The 25,259-nt window shown below is 38.9% G+C and overlaps 1 protein-coding gene across 7 annotated transcripts in view; it reads right to left on the bottom strand.

Moving 5' to 3' along the window:
* Positions 1 to 25,259, bottom strand: part of LOC128692354 (sex-lethal homolog) — a 173,703-nt gene that overhangs the window by 54,323 nt on the left and 94,121 nt on the right. For all 7 annotated transcript variants that reach the window (XM_070096415.1, XM_070096413.1, XM_070096416.1 and 4 more), the window contains exon 6: positions 570 to 640. In XM_070096415.1, coding sequence (XP_069952516.1) covers positions 570 to 640 — 71 coding nt within the window. The remainder of the gene's footprint in view (positions 1 to 569; positions 641 to 25,259) is intronic.

Genomic DNA, 25,259 nt, shown 5'->3' with positions numbered 1-25,259 from the left:
TATATAATACCGACAAGATGAAATTAAGACACATGTGCAACATCTGGGTATCTTTATTGTATCTTTATGGATGGTGAAACATCTACAATAAAGATACCCAGATGTTGCACATGTGTCTTAATTTCATCTTTCAACTCTTATTCATTTGTTAATTTTTTTTCCATGATGTATAAATGTATAAATATTCATGGGATGTTTATTAATTTGTTAAAAAAGAAGCAAATACAATACCTAGAAAAAAATACCATACCTAGACAATTTCTAAAAATTTATGTGACTTTTGTAATAATATCAATGAATGCAACATGTTATTTCTGTGCATTATATGAAAATATGTTGCATAAGGTATTCTTCATTAAGCAAAAGTTTTCTTTAAAAAACAAAAACAAAACTGAATTTCACAAAATAAAAGCCAGTAATATTTCAAAAGGACAAAGCTCCATATGGGGAGTAGTTTCCTCAAACACCTGTAGGCTTAATAAAACACAAAAATATTAGTCTTAAAAGGCACTACTCTAAATTGAAGAGAGATGAAAACAGAGTTGAAAAAATAAAATAATAACACCCACCATGTTATTGTAGTTTCCACGCCCCTGGTAAGCACCACCTCCACGATTGTTGTAGTTGCCTCGCCCACGACCTATAAGATTCAACAACACTGTCAATTCTTAAGTCCTTTTTAACACTAGGACAATGTCTTACATATTGGGACATGCATAAAAAAAAATTACTAACGATTAAGACATTGCTACATTAAATGTATTACAGTTGAATGTGTCAAATGACAAGTAAACCTCAGTGGAAATTATAACATCACAGTACTGGATTTCTAGACTAATAATATTACAGAATGGACATAAATTCGTTAGAAAACATTCAGCGTAGGATGACTAAATTAATACATAGCATTAGAAATCTTCCTTATGAAGAAAGAGTGAAGACTCTTAAATTACATTCACTTGTTAGACGAAGAATGAGGGGAGACATGATCAAAGTGTATAAGTGGAAGATAGGTATTAATAAAGGGGATATTAATAAGGTCTTGAGGATATCTCTCTAAGAGAGAACCCACAGTAATGGATTTGAATTAGATAAGTTTAGATTTAGAAAGGACATAGGAAAGTATTGGTTTGGAAATAGGGTAGTTGATGAGTGGAACAGTCTACCTAGTTGGATTATTGAGGCTGGGACTTTGGGTAGTTTCAAATTTAGGTTGGATAAGTACATGAGTGGGAGGGGTTGGATTTGACTGGGACTTGCACATCAGAGCTTATTTCTTGGGTAGCATTGAAAATTGGGTTGGGCAAATGTTTTGTTAGTGGGATGAATTGTAAAGGACCTGCCTAGTATGGGCCAACAGGCCTGCTGCAGTGTTCCTCCTTTCTTATGTTCTTATAATAAAGTGAAGTCACAATGTGATAATTGGTGAAGGTATCCTAAGGCCTTCCAAATATTATGTATGCTCATACTACTTTTATATTTTCCCTAAAATCATTCTGTCATTAGTAAAACAAGAAATAAAATCATGAATGAACAGGAAAGTCTTGAAAGCTAAAAGTGAAGCCATGGCAAAGAGAAGTATGGAAACAGCTAGTCAGTTCAGCCAGTTCGTCATCTCAGGCTCAGTCAACTGTGTTCTGAAGATTAGAGCATTGGGCAAGATAACGTATTGGAAGAAGAAGCCACACCACGGGCGAGGGATAGAACCTGCGATCAGAGAGTCTTAAAACTCCAGACCAACGTGTTAGCCACTGGGCCAGCTAGCCACAATGAGATTCATCCAACTAGGTATATTTGTAATAAAGTTGGTAGAATTACCGATTGGTGGAATGAAGATGTAAAGAGAGTAGAAAGGGAGAAAAAGATAGCATATGAGAAGTTTTTACAAAGTAGAAGTGATGCAAGGAGGGAAGAGTATATGGAGAAAAAGAGAGAGGTTAAGAGAGTGGTGAAGCAATGTAAAAAGAGAGCAAATGAGAGAGTGGGTGAAATGTTATCAACAAATTTTGTTGAAAATAAGAAAAAGTTTTGGAGTGAGATTAACAAGTTAAGGAAGCCTAGAGAACAAATGGATTTGTCAGTTAAAAACAGGAGAGGAGAGTTATTAAATGGAGAGTTAGAGGTATTGGGAAGATGGAGGGAATATTTTGAGGAATTATTAAATGTCGATGAAGATAGGGAAGCTGTGATTTCGTGTATAGGGCAAGGAGAAATAACATCTTGTAGGAGTGAGGAAGAGCCAGTTGTGAGTGTGGGGGAAGTTCGTGAGGCAGTAGGTAAAATGAAAGGGGGTAAGGCAGCTGGGATTGATGGGATAAAGATAGAAATGTTAAAAGCAGGTGGGGATATAGTTTTGGAGTGGTTGGTGCAATTATTTAATAAATGTATGGAAGAGGGTAAGGTACCTAGGGATTGGCAGAGAGCATGCATAGTTCCTTTGTATAAAGGCAAAGGGGACAAAAGAGAGTGCAAAAATTATAGGGGGATAAGTCTGTTGAGTATACCTAGTAAAGTGTATGGTAGAGTTATTATTGAAAGAATTAAGAGTAAGACTGAGAACAGGATAGCAGAGGAGGCTTTAGGAAAGGTAAGGGATGTGTGGACCAGGTGTTTACAGTGAAACATATAAGTGAACAGTATTTAGATAAGGCTAAAGAGGTCTTTGTGGCATTTATGGATTTGGAAAAGGCGTATGACAGGGTGGATACGGGGGCAATGTGGCAGATGTTGCAGGTGTATGGTGTAGGAGGTAGGTTACTGAAAGCAGTGAAGAGTTTTTATGAGGATAGTGAGGCTCAAGTTAGAGTATGTAGGAAAGAGGGAAATTATTTCCCAGTAAAAGTAGGCCTTAGACAAGGATGTGTGATGTCACCGGGGTTGTTTAATATATTTATAGATGGGGTTGTAAGAGAAGTAAATGCGAGGGTCTTGGCAAGAGGTGTGGAGTTAAAAGATAAAGAATCACACAAAGTGGGAGTTGTCACAGTTGCTCTTTGCTGATGACACTGTGCTCTTGGGAGATTCTGAAGAGAAGTTGCAGAGATTGGTGGATGAATTTGGTAGGGTGTGCAAAAGAAGAAAATTAAAAGTGAATACAGGAAAGAGTAAGGTTATGAGGATAACAAAAAGATTAGGTGATGAAAGATTGGATATCAGATTGGAGGGAGAGAGTATGGAGGAGGAGTTGAATGTATTCAGATATTTGGGAGTGGACGTGTCAGCGGATGGGTCTATGAAAGATGACGTGAATCATAGAATTGATGAGGGGAAAAGGGTGAGCGGTGCACTTAGGAGTCTGTGGAGACAAAGAACTTTGTCCTTGGAGGCAAAGAGGGGAATGTATGAGAGTATAGTTTTACCAACGCTCTTATATGGGTGTGAAGCATGGGTGATGAATGTTGCAGCGAGGAGAAGGCTGGAGGCAGTGGAGATGTCATGTCTGAGGGCAATGTGTGGAGTGAATATAATGCAGAGAATTCGTAGTTTGGAAGTTAGGAGGAGGTGCGGGATTACCAAAACTAAAAGTTGTCCAGAGGGCTGAAGAAGGGTTGTTGAGGTTGTTCGGACATGTAGAGAGAATGGAGCGAAACAGAGTGACTTCAAGAGTGTATCAGTCTGTAGTGGAAGGAAGGCGGGGTAGGGGTCGGCCTAGGAAAGGTTGGAGGGAGGGGGTAAAGGAGGTTTTGTGTGCGAGGGGCTTGGACTTCCAGCAGGCATGCGTGAGCGTGTTTGATAGGAGTGAATGGAGACAGATGGTTTTTAATACTTGACGTGCTGTTGGAGTGTGAGCAAAGTAACATTTATGAAGGGGTTCAGGGAAACTGGCAGGCCGGACTTGAGTCCTGGAGATGGGAAGTACAGTGCCTGCACTCTGAAGGAGGGGTGTTAATGTTGCAGTTTAAAAACTGAAGTGTAAAGCACCCTTCTGGCAAGACAGTGATGGAGTGAATGATGGTGAAAGTTTTTCTTTTTCGGGCCACCCTGCCTTGGTGGGAATCGGCAAGTGTGATAAAAAAAAAAAAAATGTAAAGTAAAAGGACACAAGTGCAACTAATGTGACATTTTATTGTGGCAACGTTTCGCTCTCCAGGAGCTTTATCAAGCCATTACAAACAATACATGGACACAGAGGGTATATAAAGAGCTCTTCAGATCATTAATTCTCCACGCACCAACACCACTCCCAACAAAGTTTCAATTCTTCCCAACAGCCAGGTTGCACTGAACGTCTCAAAAGTACTTTCACAAGCTAACACCAGAGTCGCCATTGCTTCTAGCACTTCAATAAAGGATCTAACCAGGAGAAAATCCAAGCACCACGAACCAGTCAATGTAGGAGTTTACACTATACCCTGTGGAGGCTGTGACAAGATTTACGTAGGTGAAACAGCAAGAAACCTCGACACCTGCCTCAATGAACACATTTACGCATGTAGGAACGATAACTTGAACAACGCCTGTGTACAACACCGAAATTCCACCAATCATCTCATGAAATTCAGAGACGCCCAATTAGTGATCAAAGAAACTAATTTCCGCAGACGCAAGTGCCTCGAATCAGCACTGATTGCTGTTTCGAATACAATTAAACAAAACGGCAGCTTCACCATCTCTGAAGTCTTAGCAAGAATCCTCCTGAAAACAGGAAACCCTGCCATCACATAGTCCCTCCTGTTATACTACACAAAGCACATTACAGAGAGTGAACACTGAAACAAGCTGCCTCTTTCCAGTCTATATTTGTCCAACCTATTTTTATGTTACCCAAGTAATAGCTTTTATATTCTTTTACTCATGTACGAATTAATTGCTCTACAATATTGTATTACTTTTGTCACTACTACTGCTACTACTACCACTAGTGAACATCGAAATGGTACCTCACTAGTATTGCACCTCACTCTGAGCCTTTATATACCCTCTGTGTCCATGTATTGTTTGTAATGGCTTGATAAAGCTCCTGGAGAGCGAAACGTTGCCACAATAAAATGTCACATTAGTTGCACTTGTGTCCTTTTACTTTATGTATATTTATACACCATAGGAAGGTTAACATAGGTACCACTGTGACCACAAATGCAAGTTTTTACAGACGAATCTCCAGCTAGCATGGCCGTGACAAACTCTAACTCAAGTCCCTTCAAAGCTGTCAACATGACTCATGAAATCGTAATGACACGATTGCAATCGTGTCATTATGATTTCATGAGTCGTGTTGGAAGACGAAAGAAGAAACAAAGATAAGAATAAGATTCAGCTTTGACTTGTTGTGCATTATTGTAGTTTCAACAAGAAGGCATCTGTGAACACTCAAAAAAGGGGGGATGATTATTTTGGAGAAGGATCAGATTACAGCATACCGTATTTCGCGGCTTATTAGACACTTTTTTTTCCACAAAATGTCTCCAAAAACCACCCTGCATCCTCCAAACTGAAGGTCAGTGACAGGAGCTATAAGTTTGGGGTGTCTCTCTCCCAGTTATGTCTGATGCTAAGCCATCAAAACTAAAACAAGTCTTATAAGCCACGAAAAACGGTTTTTAGGGTAACATAGCAATAAAAAAACAAGGCCTTGTTAGTAGCAGGAAGGCAAAAATAGTACTTCTTTGGTGCTTATAAACCTATTGGAAAAGGACAAAGCCAGTTTTACCAAAGTCCTCATCAAGGTTGTATTTTGCACCTGGCTCCAACTTTGAACTCTTATCGAACAGATTTACTGATGTCTGACCTCCAGCGCTGACCAAACCCACTCTTAAAAATATATATGTTGCTTGCTTCCACCACCTCTATTTAGAGAGAGATGGCATATAGCCGACAGAATAAGCAAGACAAAAATTCACAGCAAAACCTTAGAGACAACATTTAGCTTGTGTGTGAAAAAACAGGCAAAATGTTGTCGTAAGAAATATTTTGCTCATTAGTCTATTTCAAGAACTCACTGTCTCGTACGTTCCCCTTATCTACCAACCTGAGACTGTAACATCCCTGTGGTTTTATCATTAGCTGCATTCTGTGTATGTCAGCTTTCTCCTATCAACTTTACCAATTCCCTAAAGTCTTTTTTTGTCATCAACCTATGGCTCCTAATCCTCCTCTTTTTCTATTGCTTTTAGGTTAAGCTCCTTAAGTTTCTCCTCACAGTTTATTTCCTTTAGATCTGGTACCAATTTCAATGCAAACTTTTGATTCTTTAGTTTCCTTATATGCTTGACCAAGTGAGAGTACTATTTAGTTTCACATATTCCAAGATGGATCCAACATAAGTGACAATATTCTAAACATAGGTATTTCCTAGATGATATGGGATTCTAGTGACATGTTTAGTGTGGTGCTTACTCCCACTCTTTGTAGAATGTCTGTAGCATCAAATATTCCAGATTGTACTACAAATTCAATCGTCTCACTCCTATTCTCATTACCTTGGGCTTGTTAGGACAGAATTCAAGTATGTACAGTGGAACCTCGGTTTTCATATGCCCTAGTCTGTATGTAAAATTATATTCTCAATAAAATGCATTTTTTGTTAATATTTTTGGGTGTCTGGAATGGATTAATTGGTTTTACATTATTTCTTATGGGAACTGTTAACAAAAAATACATTTTATAGAGAATAACTATAGTTTTACACGCAGACTAGGGCATATGAAAACTGAAGTTCCACTGTAGTCACCTTCCTGACCACACCATCAGAAAACCCTAAGAGATACATGAAATGAGATTTGCCATTACTAGACTTATGCTAGCTGTCTCTTGTGTATCTAACACTTTCTAGGTACTCAACTATTCTCTTAATATCTTTTCTGGTACATTAGTTGGCATGTTAGTCATTGAAACTGGTTTACAGGTTAGTAGGGCTTTCTATTTCCCTTAAAGTATAATGATATCACATTTGTTGTCTTCCAGCTGCTTGTTTGTAGTGACTTCTGGTATATCATTGCTAAGGGGTGGCACAGTTTCTCAGTTCCCGATGCTTCTGTCACTTCTAAATTCTCGAAAGAGATCTTTTGCTTTCTCCTCTGTCACTGATGCTTTCTCTAAACTTTCCAACTTACCACTTTCTTTCTCTCTTGGCATCTCCCCAATTCTTCAGTATACACCTCATGGAGAGATTCAGAGGAGCAAGGGATAAAGTAAATGTCCAAAATGTCAATGGTAAAAATAGCACCGTACATACTAGACTGTTTTGAAGTGTACTAACTGGGAAAAACATAAGTTTAACAACAAAAAAGGTAAAGGGTTTCATTAAAATTCTGCAAATAGGAAACAGGGAAGGCAGAGTATAAAGTACGTACTGGAAAAAGCCAGTGTAAGACATAAAGGCCTTTTAGCATGAGAGTGGGACGAGTTTATGGAATTTGGAAAGATAGCTAACGCAGAAATGAACGTCAAATAGAAATTTCAGAGTAGAGACAAGATCGTAGATGTGGACAATGAAAGAATTATAAACACTTTCCTTAATAATATGAGCATGGTAAGAAAAGCAACAAATGTACATGCCACTGTGCAAAGACTTGTGTTAAACAGGAAAAGAAGAAAATCTCATCAAATAACAGATGACACAAACAGCGTGAAAGGAAGAGACATTCCTATTCAACTTGAGACTTGATAGGAGAAAGACTAAGAGCAACAATGGAGTTTGGAAAAAAGTAAGTGCCAGAGAGTGAAACATCATGTCCACAGCAGAGCTAGATACTGTATAATGGTAAAGATGTACACTATCTGTGGGAAACAGAACAGTTTCAACATAATTCACAAACAATTCGCATGTGCAAAGAATAATAGGAAAGCTCATGAAAGTGCCAAATAAGATGAAGAGCATCAATAGTGATATGGAGATAAAGAAGCCCTTTATCAACCAACCGTTACTATTGAGGAAAGTGAAAATGTCATCATGAAAGATATTAAGAGAGACTACATATGACAGCATCTTACAGGTGGACTGTGACTGAACTCCTTTAGCCCTTTCATTGTTGCTCACATAGATTTATGTCAGTTGGATCAGTGTCAGTCATGAAAATTTACGTCCTAATCAGAGTACCCTAGAATGTGCTTCAAGTTGTAAACTTTTGAACTAGACATGAGAATGGGTCTGAGTGTTGGTGTGCAAAGAAAACACACACACACACACACACACACACACACACACACACACAAAAAAAAAAAAAAAAAAAAAAAAAAAAAAAAAAAAAAAAAAAAAAGCAGCAGCTAACCTGTGACCTTTTAGTCAGTTTCAGATAAGAGGTGACACGGAACAGCCTCAAATTGGTGGAAACACAAACCTTTTAGGCTGAAATGCCAAGTGTTTGTTTTGGGTTTCGTTTCTAAACTGACCAAATTACCGATTTCTGAGAGCTTCATAGGGTAATTACACTAGATGAATGGACAGTTTCTTGCAATCAGTAGACGGTACAGAAAACATACTAGCAATATAGAAAGGAATCAGGTCAGCTTGAAAACTAAAATTGGCCTAAAATAGGCCTCAAAGTGGGCAAAATTGCAATTTTGCATGCTCCTAGACTTCTAACTTTGTGTCTGCACAATTACGAAAGTTTTGCATCAAATTTTTCATATCTGGCATCATTACCTTTGCAAAAACATTCTCTACCCTTTGAGATCATTTTGTTAATAACTTGCAACACTATCAAAACTTGTTGACAAAGTCCTGAGTGTGACAGGCATGCAAGTAGGAAACAAAGAGAGTGAGAATATTTTTCAAGCCAGTCTTGCTGAGTCAGCCCTAATATACATTTCTAATGGGAAACCTAATGCATAGATTATGTTTCTGTAGGTGCTTCTTCATTATATTATGATATATTGTATCTGTTAATGGTTACCAGATCATTGCCCCCACAGCCTAGTCTTTGATCAGACATTAATTACAGGATTATAAACTTAGGGAACACGCAAGAAAATAGAGTAGACCGATTATTTTTTTAACACACTGGCTGTCTCCCACCAAGGTAAAGTGACTTGACAGAGAAGAAACACTTTCACCATCACTCACTTAATCATGATAGAAAAAAAACAATGAGCAATTCTGAGTACAAAATATTTACCAGGCTTTAATTACACTTTTCTGAATGAATCATTTAATTCATTCCCACAGGTGATGCATAACCCTTGTGTTTTTTGGTAAACTGTTTTGAATCATTATTTATGATTAAATTCATATTATCTTGAGAATGTACATTTCGTGCCTATGTGATTGGCTTATGATTTTATGGCACAACTGTCAAGAAATGTAGATGACCCCCCCCCCCCAAACTCAGGAACCATATTAATTGTATAGGGAGTATGAAAGAATTTTGGATTTTAGTCTTTCTCTAATGTTTTTGCATGTCATTAACTTCTGGTATCTGACTGCTTTGTGCCTATTTGGTATTCTCATAAATTTTTTGGTAATTTAAAGTGAAGACGTTTTAATTTTCTTTCCCAATTCTGGCAGTGTTAATGGTGCAGGGATTACAATTAAATTTTGGATTATATTTTGTTCGCTTCACTAACCTACGACCAGATACAAACCATAGCAACTGCACCAACAAAGCTCTTGAGCTAATAAAACATGAGATACATATTAACATTGAAACTAGCCATATCAATTAGGCCCAATTGCTAGGCAGGCCAGGTCAAAAGCAAAGTGTTATCTTAAGATTCAATTCCACTGATGTAAAAAAAACTAACAAGTTCCTCCATCAAGAAAAAGAGTAATGTGCATGTTAATGAGTGCCTAACTAGAAAGCGACAGAACCTACTATACAAACTTTGAAAACTTAAACGTGATAACAATGTAGCTCTCAATGTTTTACGCGTGATGGCATAATCATGGCAAAATTATCAGACTCGGGTTGCAGGCTTGAAATAACAAACGAACAAGAGCCAGCATATTTCCTCACATTTACTGGACTGACTGAATCTTGTTAAGCTGCATCTCAACACAACATCAACCATGTACAGTGCTTTAGTATAGTGCAATATACCCTGTTCCTTTTATTTGTCTGACTATTTGTCGTAAGTGAATATTTACGATATAGTTATAAGTGTATGTTTTACTATATCATTAACAGTGTGTGTTACTTAGCAATGTTAGGCACTAAAAAAGGTACTAAATCAGGTGCTAAAGAGTTAGCTTTTTGATTGAATCTTAGTATACCCTGTGCCTCATACATTTTTAGCTTTAATAATAATCTTAATCCATATTTTCATAATAGTGATTAACAGTAATTGATTCTCATTTTCTTACCTGCATAAGGTGCTAAATCACATGCTAAAGTGTTATCTTTTCTTTGTTTTATTTTTTATATTCAGTAGCACCTTTATTTTAAGCATTAAAATAATTATCTTAGTCCATATATTCATATTTGTCAGTGGTTAACAGTAAATGTTTTTTATTTTTTGATACTTGCAACAGCTTATTTCTCTATGTGCCTTCTGTAGATACTCATTTACATCCTCCTTTACTCTTATGAATACAAATACACCTACCATCCGACTTATGACCTGCTTGACTTATGACCACTCGACTTACGACCGTGTTTTTTATGCCAAATTTCTGGGAAATAAACAACTACAGTATTTGTGTTGTACACAGTGTTTATCCTAAACCTTACAGTATAAAATACAGTACTAACAACATAAAAAGTAAAGTAAAACATGAAATACCAAAATAAAACAATAAAATAAAGTCGTTACAAAAATGTTTTGTTGATATTCAGTAGTAAAGTTCGACTTACAACCGGTTTCTCGGAACCAAACTCGGTCGTAAGTCGGATGGTAGGTGTATGTATCGATCCTGATATCTTACTCTTATTGAACCGCACAAATAATCCTAACAATAATTGCCGTTACTACACTGCTAGTCAGGCTAAAACTCTATTCAGTGCCAGCAAGAACATTACAGTTTTCAACTGTAATGTTAGATCACTGAGTAAACACTATGATGACCTCCTTGCATTACTGAAGTCTCTAAATGCTCCTATTAACTTTCATTATTCTTACTAAAAACTGGCTGAAACAAAATTTGACAGACATATTTACCATACCTGGTTACACAGCTATACATAACTGCAGGCCTGACCAACTAGGAGGCACTGCCATTTACTACTCTGATGAACTGGAGTGTATAAAATTTACGTGCATAAGAGATGACAGTGGTGAATATATAATAGCTAAATTCACATCAAAAAAACTTTAAAAAACCTATAATAGTTGGAGCCATCAACAGATTACCACACACAAATACTTACACTTTCGGTGGTAACCTAGAGTTGAATAACCACATGATACATGAGACTTCAACATAAACCTCATCCAAGCAACTGACCCTCCAGTTGCTGATTTCACAAACACTATGAACAATTGCTTGCTGCTACCTTCTATAACTAAGCCAACAAAAATCTCTTAACATATCTGGACCAATACAATATCTCCACTACAAACAGGTATAATCACAGAAAACACTACACACGACTATCCCACCTTTCTCATGACCAACTTATGTAAATTGCCTCAAGACTCGAGAAAAATCTCATTTCGCCTGCATGACAAGCCATCAGTGAATAATTTAATGTATTAGCACTAGGTGACACTGACTGGCAGAGAGAGCTAGCTGACAGCAATAAGACTGACAAAGATGTCATAACTTTTTTTTTTACATAAAACCCAAAAACCTCTAACATGCAGTGTCCAATCAAAACGATCACAGCAAAGAGACTAAACAGCTTGTGGCTAACAAATATTATCCTCAAACCCACTAATAAACAGCACCAACATGAAAACCTGATTAAAAAAGAACCGGCTAAACGATACACATCAATACTCACAAAACTAATACGAAAATCAAAGCAAATGCATTACGAAAATAGATTTATTGACATAAAAGGTGATATGAAAAGGACCTGGCAAACCCTCTCCAAAAATTTTATATTCTAGACAACTATCTAGAAAGAGAGAGAGAAACTTAACTAAACCAGATGAACCTCACATACAGCCTACAGACACGGCCAACAAATTTAATGTCTTCTCTGCAGTAGGATCGAAGCTAGCAAGCGAAATTCCTAGCTAAAATGCCAAACCAAAAGACTACCTCACTGGCAGCTACCCAAATACTCTATATCTAGCTCCAACTAATTCTACTGAAGTCTCGCTCATCATTAAATCATTAAACCCTGTCATATGTGGTATTTTGCCAAGGAGAGGAGTTGGAAATGAATGGTTGTCCAGGACAATTGGCGTCAATTGCTGGCTGGACAAATACTGTAAGGAAAATGCGGTAACATTCACTGACAACTGGGACCTCTTCTATGGCAGAAATGACATGTATGCCAGGGACAGGGTTCACTTATTTAGGTCTGGGGTGGGGGCACTGGCAACTGCAGTGGAGGGAGCTGTTAGTGCTTTAAACTAGGAATAGTTAGTGGTATGGGTTTTGGCGGGAAAACAGTGAAGTCCCAGTGTAGTAATATTATGAGTTCTAGGGCAACTAGCAACAGGAAGAACGAGATGGATATCGGAAAGCCAGTGGCACTAGGTGACAAGGACAGTAATAGGTTTAGTGTAAAAACAGAAATGAGCAGGAAGGGTAAAGAGAAAAGAGGATCTTTATTTATTTTTTTTATTATCACACTGGCCGATTCCCACCAAGGCAGGGTGGCCCGAAAAAGAAAAACTTTCACCATCATTCACTCCATCACTGTCTTGCGAGAAGGGTGCTTTACACTACAGTTTTTAAACTGCAACATTAACACCCCTCCTTCAGAGTGCAGGCACTGTACTTCCCATCTCCAGGACTCAAGTCCGGCCTGCCGGTTTCCCTGAACCCCTTCATAAAAGTTACTTTGCTCACACTCCAACAGCACGTCAAGTATTAAAAACCATTTGTCTCCATTCACTCCTATCAAACACGCTCATGCATACCTGCTGGAAGTCCAAGCCCCTCGCACACAAAACCTCCTTTACCCCCTCTCTCCAACCTTTCCTAGGCCGACCCCTACCCCGCCTTCCTTCCACTACAGACTGATACACTCTTGAAGTCATTCTGTTTCGCTCCATTCTCTCTACATGTCTGAACCGCCTCAACAACCCTTCCTCAGCCCTCTGGACAACAGTTTTGGTAATCCCGCACCTCCTCCTAACTTCCAAACTACGAATTCTCTGCATTATATTCACACCACACATTGCCCTCAGACATGACATCTCCACTGCCTCCACCCTTCTCCTCGCTGCAACATTCATCACCCATGCTTCACACCCATATAAGAGCGTTGGTAAAACTATACTCTCATACATTCCCCTCTTTGCCTCCAAGGACAAAGTTCTTTGTCTCCACAGACTCCTAAGTGCACCACTCACTCTTTTTCCCTCATCAATTCTATGATTCACCTCATCTTTCATAGACCCATCCGCTGACACGTCCACTCCCAAATATCTGAATACATTCACCTCCTCCATACTCTCTCCCTCCAATCTGATATTCAATCTTTCATCACCTAATCTTTTTGTTATCCTCATAACCTTACTCTTTCCTGTATTCACCTTTAATTTTCTTCTTTTGCACACCCTACCAAATTCATCCACCAATCTCTGCAACTTCTCTTCAGAATCTCCCAAGAGCACAGTGTCATCAGCAAAGAGCAGCTGTGACAACTCCCACTTTGTGTGTGATTCTTTATCTTTTAACTCCACGCCTCTTGTCAAGACCCTCGCATTTACTTCTCTTACAACCCCATCTATAAATATATTAAACAACCACGGTGACATCACACATCCTTGTCTAAGGCCTACTTTTACTGGGAAATAATTTCCCTCTTTCCTACATACTCTAGCTTGAGCCTCACTATCCTCGTAAAAACTCTTCACTGCTTTCAGTAACCTACCTCCTACACCATACACTTGCAACATCTGCCACATTGCCCCCCTATCCACCCTGTCATACGCCTTTTCCAAATCCATAAATGCCACAAAAGACCTCTTTAGCCTTATCTAAATACTGTTCACTTATATGTTTCACTGTAAACACCTGGTCCACACACCCCCTACCTTTCCTAAAGCCTCCTGTTCATCTGCTATCCTATTCTCCGTCTTACTCTTAATTCATTCAATAATAACTCTACCATACACTTTACCAGGTATACTCAGCAGGCTTATCCCCCTATAATTTTTGCACTCTCTTTTATCCCCTTTGCCTTTATACAAAGGAACTATGCATGCTCTCGGCCAATCCCTAGGTACCTTACCCTCTTCCATACATTTATTAAATAATTGCACCAACCACTCCAAAACTATATCCCCACCTGCTTTTAACATTTCTATCTTTATCCCATCAATCCCGGCTGCCTTACCCCCTTTCATTTTACCTACTGCCTCACGAACTTCCCCTACACTCACAACTGGCTCTTCCTCACTCCTACAAGATGTTATTCCTCCTTGCCCTATACACGAAATCACAGCTTCCCTATCTTCATCAACATTTAACAATTCCTCAAAATATTCCCTCCATCTTCCCAATACCTCTAACTCTCCATTTAATATATATAATATTTAATATATATAATATTTAAATATATATTATGATAATAGCCGTAGTGCTAGGAATAAGATGGGCGAGTTGAGATTAGTTGCTAGTGCAGGCAACATTGATGTACTGTATTTGCCATAACCGATACTTCTATCTACTTGTTCCAAGTAGATAGAAGTATTGGGAAGGGGGTATGGTGGCACTGTATGTCTGAGATCACTCAAACTGTTGCATAAAAATGGGTATTAAGTCTGAAGAATTTTCAGAGGGGCATGAAAAATTGATTCTAGGAGTAATGTACCATCCCCCAAACTTAGACAGGGACCAAGGAAGACTATTATGGGGGGAAACTGTTAAGGCCACTAGGCACAATGACGTAGTAATTCTAGGGGACTAACTTTAGTCAGACTGATTGGAATTTCTTGACTGGGAATTTAGAATCTAATTTTTAAGTCATACAGAACCTAGGAAATCAGGTTTTGAGAGGAAGTTGAATATAGCTTCAATTCCTTGAATCAGGACTCCTTCACCAACACCAAGGCACTCCCCATGAAAGGCAAGGGTTATGGAGATACGTACTATATAGCACTGAAACTAAAAGAACAAAACATATATTGTACCTACTACCTATCGTTCATAGCGGAATAAAAAAACAATATTTCAGGTTACTTAAAGGAATTCTGTAACATAGGAAAATGATAGCAAAGTTGATTAGAAATGTCTTCTTACAATATGTTAAAAAATAATACTTTGATTAGGCAAGAGCACAGAGCAACCTCGTGTTAGGAACATAAGGACACAGGAGCACTGCAGTAGGCCTACTGGCATATGCTCAGCGAGTCCAAGTCACACCCTTCCAAACTACAGTAAGTCCTCACTTAAAGCAGAATCAAGCTGCATGTTTTTGCATTAACCAAGAAGACAGTGCTCTAAAATACTTGATAATACACAACATAGTGGGTAAAAAAAAATCAGTGTAGCATCAATTTAGATGGAAAATCTTGGTAGTCCACACCATGGATTTCCACAATCTGCTCACCAGAACACAAGCGGTGCCTCCCCAACTCCCACTGAGCAAGAGTAAACCACTATGCATGTACCTGGAGAGGGTTTCGGGGGTCAGCACCCCCGCAGCCGAGTCTGTGAGCAGGCCTCAACATCTTTCTTACCAAATTATTGTTTTCCAAAATTTATAACTTATGAAAACTTAACCCTTTTGCTGACTGTGCCATAGTACTACCACTCTGAGGTCACTGTCTGTGCCATAGTACTACGCCATGAGCTCAGCTCACTTAAATAAACCGAGAGAGGTAATTTGGGCCTAGATATGAGAAAATAGGTCTATGTGATAAGTGTGCACCACAAAAAAATCAAGTGCATAATGAGGAAAAAAACTGACCATGTTTTTGATTTAAAATAGCAACTTTGCTGCGGTGTATTTTCGTATGGTTCTTGTGGTTGTATTCTTGGTTTCTTGGTCTCATTTGATAATGGAAGATATATTACAGAAAAGAGCAATGATTTTGATTGGTTTTAGGAGTGAAAAAAGCTTGAAATTGAGCTCAAAGTAGCAGAATATTTGATTTTGCCAATGTTTAAGAGTAAATAAATCATGTCAAGTACCCAATTTATGTCAACTGGTGGGTATAATACAAGTTCATGAATGTGCTGATATTATTTGTAGACATTTACTAAAAAAGAGAAGAAGAAAAACTTTATAAAACTGGGATGCTTAAATGTGCGTGGATGTAGTGCGGATGACAAGAAACATATGATTGCTGATGTTATGAATGAAAAGAAGTTGGATGTCCTGGCCCTAAGCGAAACAAAGCTGAAGGGGGTAGGAGAGTTTCAGTGGGGGGAAATAAATGGGATTAAATCTGGAGTATCTGAGAGAGTTAGAGCAAAGGAAGGGGTAGCAGTAATGTTAAATGATCAGTTATGGAAGGAGAAAAGAGAATATGAATGTGTAAATTCAAGAATTATGTGGATTAAAGTAAAGGTTGGATGCGAAAAGTGGGTCATAATAAGCGTGTATGCACCTGGAGAAGAGAGGAATGTAGAGAGAGAGAGATTTTGGGAGATGTTAAGTGAATGTATAGGAGCCTTTGAACCAAGTGAGAGAGTAATTGTGGTAGGGGACATGAATGCTCAAGTAGGAGAAACTTTTAGAGAGGGCGTAGTAGGTAAGTTTGGGGTGCCAGGTGTAAATGATAATGGGAGCCCTTTGATTGAACTTTGTATAGAAAGGGGTTTAGTTATAGGTAATACATATTTTAAGAAAAAGAGGATAAATAAGTATACAAGATATGATGTAGGGCGAAATGACAGTAGTTTGTTGGATTATGTATTGGTAGATAAAAGACTGTTGAGTAGACTTCAGGATGTACATGTTTATAGAGGGGCCACAGATATATCAGATCACTTTCTAGTTGTAGCTACACTGAGAGTAAAAGGTAGATGGGATACAAGGAGAATAGAAGCATCAGGGAAGAGAGAGGTGAAGGTTTATAAACTAAAAGAGGAGGCAGTTAGGGTAAGATATAAACAGCTATTGGAGGATAGATGGGCTAATGAGAGCATAGGCAATGGGGTTGAAGAGGTATGGGGTAGGTTTAAAAATGTAGTGTTAGAGTGTTGAGCAGAAGTTTGTGGTTACAGGAAAGTGGGTGTGGGAGGGAAGAGGAGCGATTGGTGGAATGATGATGTAAAGAGAGTAGTAAGGGAGAAAAAGTTAGCATATGAGAAGTTTTTACAAAGTAGAAGTGATGCAAGGAGGGAAGAGTATATGGAGAAAAAGAGAGAGGTTAAGAGAGTGGTGAAGCAATGTAAAAAGAGAGCAAATGAGAGAGTGGCTGAGATGTTATCAACAAATTTTGTTGAAAATAAGAAAAAGTTTTGGAGTGAGATTAACAAGTTAAGAAAGCCTAGAGAACAAATGGATTTGTCAGTTAAAAATAGGAGAGGAGAGTTATTAAATGGAGAGTTAGAGGTATTGGGAAGATGGAGGGAATATTTTGAGGAATTGTTAAATGTTGATGAAGATAGGGAAGCTGTGATTTCGTGTATAGGACAAGGAGGAATAACATCTTGTAGGAGTGAGGAAGAGCCAGTTGTGAGTGTGGGGGAAGTTTGTGAGGCAGTAGATAAAATGAAAGGGGGTAAGGCAGCCGGGATTGATGGGATAAAGATAGAAATGTTAAAAGCAGGTGGGGATATAGTTTTGGAGTGGTTGGTGCAATTATTTAATAAATGTATGGAAGAGGGTAAGGTACCTAGGGATTGGCAGAGAGCATGCATAGTTCCTTTGTATAAAGGCAAAGGGGATAAAAGAGAGTGCAAAAATTATAGGGGGATAAGTCTGCTGAGTATACCTGGTAAAGTGTATGGTAGAGTTATTATTGAAAGAATTAAGAGTAAGACGGAGAATAGGATAGCAGATGAACAGGAGGCTTTAGGAAAGGTAGCGGGTGTGTGGACCAGGTGTTTACAGTGAAACATATAAGTGAACAGTATTTAGATAAGGCTAAAGAGGTCTTTGTGGCATTTATGGATTTGGAAAAGGCATATGACAGGGTGGATAGGAGGGGCAATGTGGCAGATGTTGCAAGTGTATGGTGTAGGAGGTAGGTTACTGAAAGCTGTGAAGAGTTTTTATGAGGATAGTGAGGCTCAAGTTAGAGTATGTAGGAAAGAGGGAAATTATTTCCCAGTAAAAGTAGGCCTTAGACAAGGATGTGTGATGTCACCGTGGTTGTTTAATATATTTATAGATGGGGTTGTAAGAGAAGTAAATGCGAGGGTCTTGGCAAGAGGCGTGGAGTTAAAAGATAAAGAATCACACACAAAGTGGAAGTTGTCACAGTTGCTCTTTGCTGATGACACTGTGCTCTTGGGAGATTCTGAAGAGAAGTTGCAGAGATTGGTGGATGAATTTGGTAGGGTGTGCAAAAGAAGAAAATTAAAGGTGAATACAGGAAAGAGTAAGGTTATGAGGATAACAAAAAGATTAGGTGATGAAAGATTGAATATCAGATTGGAGGGAGAGAGTATGGAGGAGGTGAATGTATTCAGATATTTGGGAGTGGACGTGTCAGTGGTTGGGTCTATGAAAGATGAGGTGAATCATAGAATTGATGAGGGGAAAAGAGTGAGTGGTGCACTTAGGAGTCTGTGGAGACAAAGAACTTTGTCCTTGGAGGCAAAGAGGGGAATGTATGAGAGTATAGTTTTACCAACACTCTTATATGGGTGTGAAGCATGGGTGATGAATGTTGCAGCGAGGAGAAGGGTGGAGGCAGTGGAGATGTCATGTCTGAGGGCAATGTGTGGAGTGAATATAATGCAGAGAATTCGTAGTTTGGAAGTTAGGAGGAGGTGCGGGATTACCAAAACTGTTGTCCAGAGGGCTGAGGAAGGGTTGTTGAGGTGGTTCGGACATGTAGAGAGAATGGAGCGAAACAGAATGACTTCAAGAGTGTATCAGTCTGTAGTGGAAGGAAGGCGGGGTAGGGGTCGGCCTAGGAAAGGTTGGAGAGAGGGGGTAAAGGAGGTTTTGTGTGCGAGGGGCTTGTTTAATAGGAGTGAATGGAGACAAATGGTTTTTAATACTTGACGTGCTGTTGGAGTGTGAGCAAAGTAACATTTATGAAGGGGTTCAGGGAAACCGGCAGGCTGGACTTGAGTCCTGGAGATGGGAAGTACAGTGCCTGCACTCTGAAGGAGGGGTGTTAATGTTGCAGTTTAAAAACTGTAGTGTAAAGCACCCTTCTGGCAAGACAGTGATGGAGTGAATGATGGTGAAAGTTTTTCTTTTTCGGGCCACCCTGCCTTGGTGGGAATCGGCCAGTGTGATAATAAAAAAAAAAAATTATTTTATTATTGCATAACAGTAACTCTTCTATTTTTTTGTGTGAATAAAAAATAAAAATGAAATTCACGTGTAAAGGCTGGAAATGTAACTAATAAACAGAGGAAATGTTATTCTAGCACCAGGAATGCCTGCACTGTTTATTCTAAACCCTACTTTGAAATTGGAATATTTTGAAATTTGCAAGAAATTGGCCAAATTACCATTCTGATTACTTTATTGGGTAGTTGAAACAGTTGATTGGGCAATTTCTTGTGTTCAATCAATAAAATGCAAGACATTAGTGAAATATGTAGCTAAGAATTTGGTTGACTGGAACAATGTAAGTGGCCTAAAATAAGACTTGAAACGGGCAAAATCACAGACGCGTAAATATTGTTGATGCAGCAAAATTCTCGAAAGCATAATTTCATCAATTTTCGTACTTTTTGTTTTATTACCTTCAGAAAAAGATTCTCTACCATTTCATAAAGTAGTTTTTTTTTTTTTTAATTCTTGGACATTGTTGACAAGTTTCAGGTTGGGGGTCTGGACAGTGAAAGGGTTAATTTATATAAAACACCTGCATTAAAATGTTTTGAGAATAATGCATACTTCATTAAAATCAAGACTCCTCAAAACTTTAGTGGTAGACAATGATGACTTTATTCAGATTATTAACCCAGAAGGTTACTAACACAGTATTGTACAATATACTCACCTAGATGTGGCTGCAGGGGTCAAGTCTTAGTCTGGACCCTGTGTCTCAACTTGCTACTTGCCAGATTCACTCCCTCTTAGGCTCGAGGGCCTTATCATACCCATTCTTAAAACTATATACAGTACATTCTGCCTCCACCACGTCTTCGAGGTCATTCCATTTTCCGACCACCCTGAGACTAAAAAATTACTTCCCGACATCCCTGTGACTCATCTGTGTCTTTACCTTCCTGCTGTACCTGCGCTGTTTTCCACCTCTCAAACAGCCTGTTCCTATCTGCCCTTTCAATTCCTCTGAATATTTTGTGATGTTATCATGCCTTCCCAGGTCCTATTGTCCTTCAGGGTCATTAGACTCAATTCCTTTAGCCTTTCCTTGTAGCTCATACACCTTACCTCTGCAACTAGTCTCATTGCATGCTTCTGTACTTCTCCAGTTTCTTGATATTATGCACTGAAGTTGCACTGCAATTACACATTCCTCCACCCTTAACACATATATCTACTCTAGATGTATTTATACTGTTATTAAACATGTTGATAATTGATGATAAAGTGAATAAAAACGTTTCAGCAAGGAAGTTATAATGGCAGCACTGAGGTGTTGCCATAACACTAGCTCAATAGCAAAACACATCACATAACCTAGAGATTCCCCAATCCTTGCTCTGTAAGGAATGGTAGTGTTTATTTGGCTAATAAAATAAGGAAATGCATGAGTATCTCCTGTCAGCTGTTACCTGTTATAACACTGTCAACCTAACAAATATTTTGAGAAGTGGGGGAATCCTACCTCAATGCTGACTCTGGCAAGCACTCTTCCATTAAACATGACATTATCAGCTGGTCATTCACAGATCATACAAAATAAAGTTATACAGACAATTCAGATATATATACTTAAGACAGTTAATGAAAACTGCAATTTTGCAATATTGCTGGGAGCCACAGTCACAGCCAGCGCCTCTCTTCACATCTTCCAGACACATCATAAATTTTTATATATATTTTTTTTTTCAACAAGTCGGCCGTCTCCCACCGAGGCAGGGTGACCCAAAAAAGAAAGAAAATCCCCAAAAAGAAAATACTTTCATCATTCAACACTTTCACCACACTCGCACATTATCACTGTTTTTGCAGTGGTGCTCAGAATACAACAGTTTAGAAGCACATACGTATAAAGATACACAACATATCCCTCCAAACTGCCAATATCCCAAACCCCTCCTTTAAAGTGCAGGCATTGTACTTCCCATTTCCAGGACTCAAGTCCGACTATATGAAAATAACCGGTTTCTCTGAATCCCTTCACTAAATATTACCCTGCTTACACTCCAACAGATCGTCAGGTCCCAAGTATCATTCGTCTCCATTCACTCCTATCTAACACGCTCACGCACGCTTGCTGGAAGTCCAAGCCCCTTGCCCACAAAACCTCCTTTACCCCCCTCTCTCCAACCCTTTCGAGGACCCCTACCCCGCCTTCCTTCCCCTATAGATTTATATGCTTTCCATGTCATTCTACTTTGATCCATTCTCTCTAAATGACCAAACCACCTCAACAACCCCTCTTCTGCCCTCTGACTAATACTTTTATTAACTCCACACCTTTTCCTAATTTCCACACTCCGAATTTTCTGCATAATATTTACACCACACATTGCCCTTAAACAGGACATCTCCACCGCCTCCAACCATCTCCTCGCTGCTGCATTTACTTTCTCAACATTCATTCTTCATGAGTATGTATATCTTTGGTATAGATGTGACGAATTCCTATATGTGTGATGAATGGTTTGAAAAACTGACAAGTTGAAGATTGAGACACTTATGCAGCATATGGGAATCTTTATTCAGGAAACGTTTCGCCACACAGTGGCTTCATCAGTCCAATACAAAGAGGAAGGCGTAAGGAGAGGAGGAGAATGAGGTAATCAGTCCCTCAACCTGGAGTCGATGTGTTCAGTCCATCAATCTTGTAGAATGTACAGCATAGGGCCGTAGACGTGGCTTATATACTGTAGTGAGGTGACGTGAAGCAGGTGGAGGCGGGGTCATAGTGGTACCATCCACTAGTCGAAGTAGGTCTTCGTCCAAAGGTTGAACAAGTGTTGAAGAATTCTTTGTAACAAGATCCCATGATGCCGCAGTGTCTGACAGTTGTGATGAATGGTTTGAAAAACCGACAAGTTGAAGATTGAGACACTTATGCAGCATATGGGAATCTTTATTCAGGAAACGTTTCGCCACACAGTGGCTTCATCAGTCCAATACAAAGAGGAAGGCGTAAGGAGAGGAGGAGAATGAGGTAATCAGTCCCTCAACCTGGAGTCGATGTGTTCAGTCCATCAATCTTGTAGAATGTACAGCATAGGGCCGTAGACGTGGCTTATAAACACATCGACTCCAGGTTGAGGGACTGATTACCTCATTCTCCTCCTCTCCTTACGCCTTCCTCTTTGTATTGGACTGATGAAGCCACTGTGTGGCGAAACGTTTCCTGAATAAAGATTCCCATATGCTGCATAAGTGTCTCAATCTTCAACTTGTCGGTTTTTCAAACCATTCATCACAACTGTCAGACACTGCGGCATCATGGGATCTTGTTACAAAGAATTCTTCAACACTTGTTCAACCTTTGGACGAAGACCTACTTCGACTAGTGGATGGTACCACTATGACCCCGCCTCCACCTGCTTCACGTCACCTCACTACAGTATATAAGCCACGTCTACGGCCCTATGCTGTACATTCTACAAGATTGATGGACTGAACACATCGACTCCAGGTTGAGGGACTGATTACCTCATTCTCCTCCTCTCCTTACGCCTTCCTCTTTGTATTGGACTGATGAAGCCACTGTGTGGCGAAACGTTTCCTGAATAAAGATTCCCATATGCTGCATAAGTGTCTCAATCTTCAACTTGTCGGTTTTTCAAACCATTCATCACAACTGTCAGACACTGCGGCATCATGGGATCTTGTTACAAAGAATTCTTCAACACTTGTTCAACCTTTGGACGAAGACCTACTTCGACTAGTGGATGGTACCACTATGACCCCGCCTCCACCTGCTTCACGTCACCTCACTACAGTATATAAGCCACGTCTACGGCCCTATGCTGTACATTCTACAAGATTGATGGACTGAACACATCGACTCCAGGTTGACGGACTGATTACCTCATTCTCCTCCTCTCCTTACGCCTTCCTCTTTGTATTGGACTGATGAAGCCACTGTGTGGCGAAACGTTTCCTGAATAAAGATTCCCATATGCTGCATAAGTGTCTCAGAATTCCTATATGTTTGGTACAATTTGGTAAGGAAATGTGACTACTTTTATTAATGTTAACAGCTGATGTTGCATTCCACATTTTTGTATTGATGTTTTTTTCTGCTCTGGCTTTATCAAATACATTCCTGGAAGATGTTCATTTAATGTAAAAGGTGAGTATTCATGTTTGGTACAATTTGGTAAAGAAAATGTGCATTATTTCTACAATATTTGCATGTACTGTGTGTGTCAACTGATGAACCTTTTAACTCAACTCAGTGCAGTAGGCCTACCTTCATCCTCTTCACACTCTTCAAGGACTGACTAACATACTGAAGGTTAACTTAATCTAATCATTTTTACCTAGAGGAATAGTAAAACAAAATTTTTTTCGCTAATCTGGAAGTGTCTGGAATGTAATTCCATTTTCCCCTTTCCTACTCCCATCACTTAATGCTACTATATTTTAAATCAGAGGACGATTTTCAAGAATGTAATGCTCATCAATCAAGGATTTACTGTATATTGTATCCTAATGCTAGAAAATCACACAATGTACATCAATAAGCCAACATACATTATTCTTTCAAATTACATCTGAAATCAATATTGCAAAAAGGATTCAAAATATATGAAGCCTTCATTTTAGGAAATTTGAATGCTATTTCTAATGTAACAAATTTACGGAAAACCCAAAGAAAAAACATTCACCATCATTCATTCCCTAGCTATATTTCCAGGAATACTTGAAAATCACAGGTGAAATAATCTGCCAAACCAAAACATCTCTACCATTCACAGATATTACCTTGCTCAAACTCCAACAACACATCTCAAAAACCATTTATCTCCACTCATTCTTATGTAACATGCTCACACATACCTGCTGGATGCTCAAGCCTCTATCTCTCAAAAACCTTAACAACCTCCTTCAAATATTGAAGATTTTCCATCCAACCTTGATATATGCACCCTCTAGTTAGGGTAAGATACAAGACACTATTGGGAGAAAGGCTGGCTAGAGAGAATATAGGTAATGAGGAGAGGATCAACGAGGAGTAAAGTATAGAAACGAGAATGCAGTATTAGTATAGAGCAAAAGTTTCTGGGTATGGGAGGGTGGGAACAGAGAGAGAGAGAGAAAAAAAAAACAGAAATTGGTGAAATAAGGAGGTAAAGAGGGATATCATACGAGGTAGAAGTGATGCATGTAGGAAAGAGTATATGGAGAATAAAAGAGGTGTTAAAAGAATGGTGAGGAAGTGCTAAAAGAAGGCTAATGACAGTGAGTGAGATCTTATCAACAAATCTTGCCAAAAATATGGTTTGGATTGAGATTAGAAAGTTTAGAAAGCCTAAAGAACAAATGACTTAGCAGTTAAAAACAAGAGGGGGGACACATTAGATGGGGATACTGGGAAGATGGAGGGAATACCTTGAGTTGTTAACTGCTGATGAAGACAGAGGCAGTGATATCATGCGTACAAGGAAAACTCAGATGTGAGAGTGGTAGTAGCATAAGGCAGTGGGTAGAATGAAAAGGAGTAGAGCAGCTGGAATAAATAGGATCAAGTCAAACGTGTTTAAAACAGGCTAGAAAATAAGTATGGAATGGTTGATGGGTTCACAAAAGGAATATGATAGAGAGTATGGGAAAGCAATGTGGCAGATGCTGGTATGGAACAGGTGGAAGATAACTTAAAGCAGTTAAGAGTTTTTATGAGGGTGATGAGGCTCAAGTTAGGATATTTATGATAGAGGAGGATTCTCTTCCAGTAATAATTGGCCTTAGACAGGGACGTGTAATATCACCATGGTTGTTTAACATATTTACAGTAAGGGTTGTAAGAGAAGTGAATGCTAGGGTGTTGGAGAGATGTTGGTTTAAAAGACAATCTAATAT

This window comes from Cherax quadricarinatus, chromosome 53 (genome assembly GCF_038502225.1).
Source record: "Cherax quadricarinatus isolate ZL_2023a chromosome 53, ASM3850222v1, whole genome shotgun sequence".
In the NCBI taxonomy this organism is placed as follows: Eukaryota; Metazoa; Arthropoda; class Malacostraca; order Decapoda; family Parastacidae; genus Cherax; species Cherax quadricarinatus.
The sequence above is the reverse complement of the archived record's forward strand: the minus strand, read 5'-3'. Positions and strand labels throughout refer to the sequence as shown.